This window comes from Oncorhynchus keta, chromosome 24, assembly GCF_023373465.1.
Source record: "Oncorhynchus keta strain PuntledgeMale-10-30-2019 chromosome 24, Oket_V2, whole genome shotgun sequence".
In the NCBI taxonomy this organism is placed as follows: domain Eukaryota; kingdom Metazoa; phylum Chordata; class Actinopteri; order Salmoniformes; family Salmonidae; genus Oncorhynchus; species Oncorhynchus keta.
Genome location: NC_068444.1, coordinates 39,851,602 through 39,859,174, shown reverse-complemented (window position 1 = coordinate 39,859,174; position 7,573 = coordinate 39,851,602). Strand labels below are relative to the sequence as shown.

At 45.4% G+C, this 7,573-nt stretch overlaps 1 protein-coding gene across 1 annotated transcript; it reads right to left on the bottom strand.

Annotated features, from left to right (window-relative positions):
• Window positions 1-4,471: 4,471 nt before the first annotated feature.
• LOC118357536 (somatostatin receptor type 2) lies at window positions 4,472-6,817 on the bottom strand. Its single transcript, XM_035734727.2, has 2 exons — window positions 5,083-6,817; window positions 4,472-4,895 (listed from the first exon to the last, which is right to left on the bottom strand). Exon 1 carries the CDS (start codon window positions 6,167-6,169, stop codon window positions 5,117-5,119), a length of 1,053 nt encoding a protein of 350 aa, XP_035590620.1. The 5' UTR covers window positions 6,170-6,817; the 3' UTR covers window positions 4,472-4,895; window positions 5,083-5,116.
• Window positions 6,818-7,573: the final 756 nt, after the last annotated feature.

Below are 7,573 nucleotides of genomic sequence, written 5' to 3'. Positions count from 1 at the left end.
ATTCAGACCCTTTGCTATAAGTCTCGAAATTGAGCTCAGGTGCATCTATAACGACACAAGGCGAGACCCAGATGCAGACACAGGAGGCAGATGGTTTGAGTCTCTGATATTTATTGAACAATGAGGGGAAGGCCAGAGACAGGCAAGAGTTCATAACTAGGTCAGGGTGAAAACAGTACAAGGCGGCAGGCAGGCTCGAGGTCAGGGGCAGAAAGAATGTTCAGGCAGGCGAGCTCAGTGTCAGGGCACGCAAAAGGTCAGGACCGGGAGGACTAGAGAAAAGAGGCTAGGAAGAACATGAGCTTGGAAAAACACTGGTTGACTTGGCAAGACAAGACAGACTGGCAACAGACAAACAGAGAGCACAGGTATAAATACACTGAGGGTAATAGGGAAGATGGGTGACACCTGGAGGGGGGTGGAGACAATCACAAGGACAGGTGAAACAGATCAGGGTGTAACAGCATCCTGTTTCCATTGGTCATGCTTGAGATGTTTCTACAACTTGATTGGCGTGGTAAATTGGTCAGACATGATTTAGAAATTCACACATCTGTCTATATAAGGTCCCAAAGTTGACAGTGCATTTCAGAGCAAAAACCAAGCCATGAGATTGAAGGAATTGTCCGCAGAGCTCCGAGACAGGATTGTGTCAAGGCACAGATTTGGGGAAGGGAATCAACAATATTTTGCAACATTGAAGGTCCCCAAGAACACAGTGGCCACCATCAATTGTAAATGGAAGAAGTTTGGAAGAAGTTTGGAACCTCCAAGACCCTTCCTAGAGCTGGCCGCCCAGGCCAAACTGAGCAAATCGGGGGAAAAGGGCCAGGGAGGTGACCAAGAACCCAAGAACCCGAGCTCCAGAGTTCCTCTGTGGAGTTTGGATAACTTTCCAGAAGGACAACCATCTCTACAGCATTCCACCAATCAGGCCTTTATGTAGAGTGGCCAGACGGAAGCACATGACAGCTGCTTGGACTTTGCTGAAAGGCACCTAAAGGACACCTCAGACCATGAGAAACAAGACTATATTGTCTGGTGAAACCAAGATGAAACCAAGATGGAAACCAAGCATCACGTCTGGAGGAAACATGGCACAATCTCTACGGTTAAGAATTGTGCTGGCAGCATCAGTGGCAGGGACTGGAAGACTAGTCAGGATCGAGGGAAAGATGAATGGAGCAAAGTATAGAGAGATCCTTTATGAAGCCCTGCTCCAGAGCTCTCAGGACCTCAGACTGGACTTGTAGCGTCATACCCAAGAAGACTCGAGACTGTAGTCACTGCCAAAGGGGCTTCAAAAAAGTACTGAGTAAAGGGTCTGAATACTTATGTAAATGTAATATTTCAGTTTTTTTTATTTGTAGTACATTTGCCAAAATATCATCAAACAAAAAAAATATTAATCATTATGGTGTATTGTTTGTAGATTGATGAAGGATAAAAACAATTTAATCCATTTTAGAATAAGGCTGTAACATAACAAAATGTGGAAAAAGTCAAGGGGTCTGAATAATTTCAGAATGCAATGGATATCTGCCTGAGGATGAAAAATGAGGTGCTGTGTGTGTGTGTGTGTGTGTGTGTGTGTGTGTGTGTGTGTGTGTGTGTGTGTGTGTGTGTGTGTGTGTGTGTGTGTGTGTGTGTGTGTGTGTGTGTGTGTGTGTGTGTGTGTGTGTGTGTGTGTGTGTGTGAGAGAGAGAGAGAGAGAGATAGTCATTGATGACAGCTGATAGCTATTAGACATGGATTGTGTAATTTAACTTTATTGATTAATTTCCCACCCACACTCCCATGGTGGCCATTATTATTCTTTACTGCTGTCTGTCACTGGCAGTTAGCAGCTGCTTCTAATTACTGAAGAAGAGGGAAGGTTGGATCGCATCTAGCAAAAATAACAAGGAAAACTAATTGTCTGCAACATTAAGCAAAGTCTTTAATTAAAACCGTATTGGAAGATGACCGTGCAAATGTTTTATTTGCACTGACCCTCATGGACCCATTTCCATAATCCCTACAGATTTGCACATCATAGAGCTGCACATATACAACCTTAGAGTCACAGTCTCTCTTCCTTTTATGTTGTTCAAACCCAGAATGAGCAAACATGCCCCTATTGACCCTTGACATTGATCAAGCGCGCTTCAGAAAAACAAAAACTTCAGAATCTTATGGAATGTCTTCCCTTTGCAATATGAACTCGTAAAAACAAAAACAAAAACAAGTGACAATGTACCAGAAGCACACAAGTTTGAAATCTGCCAGTGAACCCTTAAAGAGGGGCACATTTGAACCAGTGGAACTCCACTTAAAACTTACTGTAAACGCTGCACATTTGATATTTGATTGCTTCTTTAACATAGTCCACATGCCAGACACAAGTCAGTCCAAGGCCCTAGTTAGCAGAGTGGCATACTACGAAGCAAGCAAGATCTACTTAGGCTTTTATAAATCTAGCCAGCTTCAGTTAGCTTCACATTCCAGGTCAGGCTTCATCCTACGAAGGTGGATATAGCTTGTCCACTTGCCGCTAACTCTAGCAGGCTTGTATCGTCGCGTGCATGTCGCACATGGCTAGTTGAACGGCGAACTCTTCGTTGAGACAATGCTGAAACATCAATCCATGGGCAAGTCAGCGCCACATTTTCAGTTGTGCTGAAATCAAAATTAATGAAAAGTTATCTTGCACAGATGTATCGAAGTGCTGTGTTTTTAGGTAGTCCCTTGAATGGGAACTGCCATCTATGGATTATATTTCTATGGTTGGTTGCGGCTGTCAGTTTGCCTTTCGCACATTTCTAAATACAAACGTGCAAAAAAAAACGTTACATTTGGAAGCAAATGCTGTCATCACTAAGTGTGTAATGTGACATGTATTCTAACATTACACACGACAAATTTGATTAATAAAATATTTAATCAGTCGTCTTCGTCAAATGAAGGTGATGATGACAATCTTTGTGAGAGGGAGGGTATTTCATTTTACTGGTCCTCAACTCGTGGCTCAGCACCTCCAATCTTCCCACGGCCATGGAAGGATTCGTTGTCATAGAAATTCACCTGGCTAAAAGGTAAGCCACCTTCATGGTCTTGGTCATCTCGAGTTGAAGTCAGAGCTGACTAAAGTTACTAAACTAACTCTTCAAACCTGATTCGTAGTATAGGGCTCAGGTCGTAAATATTTAGTCTCAGAGCAGCTCTACACTAGGCTTCACAGAGAACCACAAATTGTAACAGAAAGTTGGTCAGAACATCTCATAGTGCAAACTCACCACACAATTCACCACAAGCAAACTGTTTATACATGGAATGTACAAAATATTAGAAACATATTGTTGCACTTCCTAATATTGAGATGCACCCCCTTTTGCCCTCAAAACAGCCTCAAGTTGTCGGGACATGGACTCAACAAGGTGTCGAAAGTGTTCCACAGGGATGCTGGCCCATGTTGACTCCAATACTTCCCACAGTTGTGTCAAATTGGCTGGATGTCCTTTAGGTGGTGGACCATTCTTGATACACGCCGGAAACGTTTGAGTGTGAAAAACCCAGCAGCGTTGCAGTTCTTGAGACACTGAAACCGGTACACCTGGCACCTACTACCATACCCCGTTCAAAGGCACTTCAATATTTTGTCTTGCCCACTCACCCTCTGAATGGCACACATACACAATCCATATCTCAATTGTCTCATGGCTTGAAAACCATTCTTTAACCTGTCGCCTCCCCTACATCTACACTGATTGAAGTGGATTTAACAAGTGACTTCAGTAAGGGATCATCGCTTTTTCCTGGATTCACCTGGTTAGTCTATGTCATGGAAAGAGCAGGTGTTCCTAATGTTTGGTACGCTCAGTGTGAACCAGGAGGCTATAGTCATACACACATACTGTTCAACTATGTAAGTAGTTCACTAATTTGAGCCTCACAGATTATTTATTTTTGTAACGAACCTAAGTAGAAAAACCCAACATTGTGATTTGTATGTTTTTAATGGAAAATTCCTTCAGTTAGCTTTCTCTCATGTGAGATTTTATATTTAAAACAGGAAGGTGATGACACAGTAGTGAGTAAGGGAGTGAGTGAGATTCAAGCAGCAATGTGTAATACGTATCCATAAACAATATTTGTAAACTGTGAAACTAATTTGACATAACAATAAGTTGAGCTTAATTGCAACATGAAAGCAACTACAAAAAAATGTGTTGATGACGATGGCGGTGATGGTTATGATTTGAATTATGACGATGATTATACCATCATATACCATCTCAAGCTTGTATTTTCTTGGTCCATTGTCTTGATAAAGAATCAGTTGCTTGATCATAAAGTTTACATAAAGTCATATATTTTTCATTCATCTTCCTCCGTCAAGAAAACGTACTCTATTTCATTTAGGCAAAAGCGACTAAATTATAACTAATACAAAATGTACCCTGTTAAGACGGAATAACTAAAAAATATTAAGCCACATACAACAAGCATTTTAATAAGTATAAGCCATCCATAGTTACAGTGTGAACATTCTTACTCTATGAACATCCAATAGGACTAATCTTGGGATGAACCAAACACCTTTTCGTCTTGTCCTTCGTATCTCACCCCAAACAGTTCTGTAGTAAGAATTTCCCCTAAAGAAATTAACTCTGAGCTGACTTCCATGACAACCATGACCTCACCCCAAAAGTCATTGAGTCAACTTCTGTGGGTCTTCTGGGAGCTCATTGTCTTGGCCAGCAACACATAGCTGCTATCTTGTTTACATGCCACCTTTCACCGCCTCTCTGTTGTCGCATCATTTATGCTTCATTTCACGAGTTATGGAAAATCAAATAACCAAGGTGTGCTTGAGCAGCGGGGCCAATGCACAACAGCTGTGTTAGAAGTCAAATCTGAGGAAAAACCCAGAGCAGAGCGGAAATATAAAGTATATTATCCAGTAGAAAAACAACAGCTGTACAGAAACACTCATCTTTACCGACCTCCTTATATACACAATAATGAAGGTAATAATTGATAGGGCAAGTTTGCATACGGTACATACGTACACAAAAAAGTTTCCACATTTCCACATTGTACCTTGAGGCTGATGTGAATTTTTTTTCTGGCTTCTCTACGCCACCACACTGATGTCCCTCCCGTTCGTGTCATTGAGGTCATAGCGCTCCGTGTCAGGGTTGCAGTGTACGCTGGGAGACCTTTTGGTGGGGCAGAGGAGGGTGAGGAAGTGGCGTCCAAAGGATTCGGAGAGGCAGGCGTACAGTATGGGGTTGGCACAGCTCCAGGAGTATGACAGCAGCACCACGAACTCAAAGCCCCTGGCGAAGGTCAACACCAGGTCCATACGGTAGAGAGAGCAGAAGTTGAAGGTGTAGAAAGGCAGCCAGCACACGCCGAACACCAGCACCACCGCCACCACCATCTTGGTGACCTGGGTCTCTAGGCAATGACTCTCCTGGCTTGGGGAGCTGGCCTGGCAACGGTGAGTCCTCAGGGTGACCACCAGGGCAGTGTAGGAGACAGTCATGACCAGGGAGGGCAGAGCGAAGCCCAGGACAAAAGTGTAGCTGAGGAAGGCCAGCCACCAGGAGTCAGAGGTCACGTGGGGGTCCACCGTGCACAGGCCGTCCCTGGCCGAGAAGTGAATGGCCATGGGGAGGACAGGCAGCAGAGAGAACAGCCACAGGAAGCCGCTGACAATCTTGGCCCGCCTAGGCGTGCGCCAGCGGGCGAACCGCAGTGGGTCGACCAGCGCCATGTAGCGGTCAATACTCATCACGGTCAGGCAGAAGACGCTGGTGAACTGGTTGATGCCATCCAGGACCATGACCAGCTTGCAGGCCAGGTCCCCAAAGGCCCAGTGGTTCTGGAAGTTCTGGATGGCGATAAAGGGGAGGCCCACCATGAAGAGGCCGTCAGCCAAGGCCAGGTTAAAGATGTAGACCGTGGTGGCAGAAGCCATCTTGTCCAGCTTTAAGACGGCCACGATGACTAGGGTGTTCCCGGCCAGCCCTACGATGCACACAACCAGGTAGAGAACAGCCATGGTCACACTGAACACATCCAGATCCTCCTGCAGATAGATGTCCTCGTCCAGGTAACTGGCAGTGGGGGCTGCGATCGACCCCGCATTGTAAAACATCTCTGAGGTGAATGAGGAGTCCATCTTCGCTTCAATATCTCTGTTTTTCAATACTTGGTTTGGATAAGTTGTGGACAATGTGAAAAAAATGAAAGACAATTTTTTTTTAAAGGTGGTAAAATAGTCACAATAACAGTGGGTTACAATTCAAAAACGTTCCTGTCTTTCTATCTTTTCCTCTGCGAACAGCTTGACAGTGCCCGTCCACCATTAATATCCACATCACAAAAGTACCCCCGAAACCTGGCTGCTACTTAGCCCAAAAAACATCCAATCTTGAAAGAGAGGGAATGTTTGTGGTCATATGCTGTCCAAATTAACTATCTCTTTTTCCTCTAAAACCTTTCAAGTTGAGTCGTGTGGTGTTTTGGAGGAAGCATTCTCCGTGATGAGAAACTCACACCCAAGTCAAACGGAGCCCTTCAGTGAAGTGTGGAGTGTGCCAGACGGCTGGACGCTGTGTGTGAGAGTGCTTTTATATCTCCCCCCGCAGTGCTAAAGTGTGTGTCTGCCGCCGCGAGCCCAGTCAGTCAGCGTCCCTCTGGTTCTCCTGTGAGGCTGATAAGCTCCCTTGGCTCTCCCGGACCCGCTTTTATGCTGTTTCCAAGGTGCAGCTGGCCCCATCTGTTACAATACTTTTGTTTTCATAACTGAACCTTCTCCAGAAAGTGCTCTCCAGCTTTTTTCCCCCTCTCCTTCCTTCACCCCCCCACCCCCCACCCCCACCACACACATCCAATCCTTCTCTCTCACCAACACCACCACTCTGCTCTCCTATACTTCCCTTACAGTTCAGTGTGGGGTCACTCTGAGCTGAACTACCCCCACACTTCCACACACATACCCCACCACTTCCCAGCGAGGGCCACCCACCTTCAAGATTGGCTCTAATGGATGAACTGTTGACAGGAATGAAGCCCCTGTCGGTTTTTCAGGGTTGTTGTTTTTTGGTCTTTGTCTTGTACTTTTCTCTCTGATTGGCTTTGTTCCATGGCAGTTCATTCATCACGGAGACAGCGAGAGAGCAAGAGAGAGAGAGAGAGGGAGAGAGAGAGAGAGAGGGAGAGAGAGAGAGAGAGAGAGAGAGAGAGAGAGAGAGAGAGAGAGAGAGAGAGAGAGAGAGAGAGAGAGAGAGAGAGAGAGAGAGAGAGAGAGAGAGAGAGAGAGAGTGTGTGTGTGAGAGACTGACAGAGAGAAAGAGAGAGAGGATGTGGCCCATTGTGGGTGGGGGGATGGCAGGCGGGTAGATAGAAGGCAGGATGAATGATTGCCTCTGTCCTGTTTCCCCTCAGACACGCATAGCTGGAATACCCCGGCAGCCCACCGACCCAGGAGCCGCTTAGCACAGAACAAACACATCAACACGTCCCGCACATCATCAACACATCCAGGTGCCAAAGTGGTTCAGGCGAGTGGAACATTCAGTAC

Bases quoted from the DNA above. Each gene is read 5' to 3' on its own strand.
- LOC118357536 (XM_035734727.2), bottom strand. From the start codon at position 6,169: ATGGACTCCTCATTCACCTCAGAGATGTTTTACAATGCGGGGTCGATC.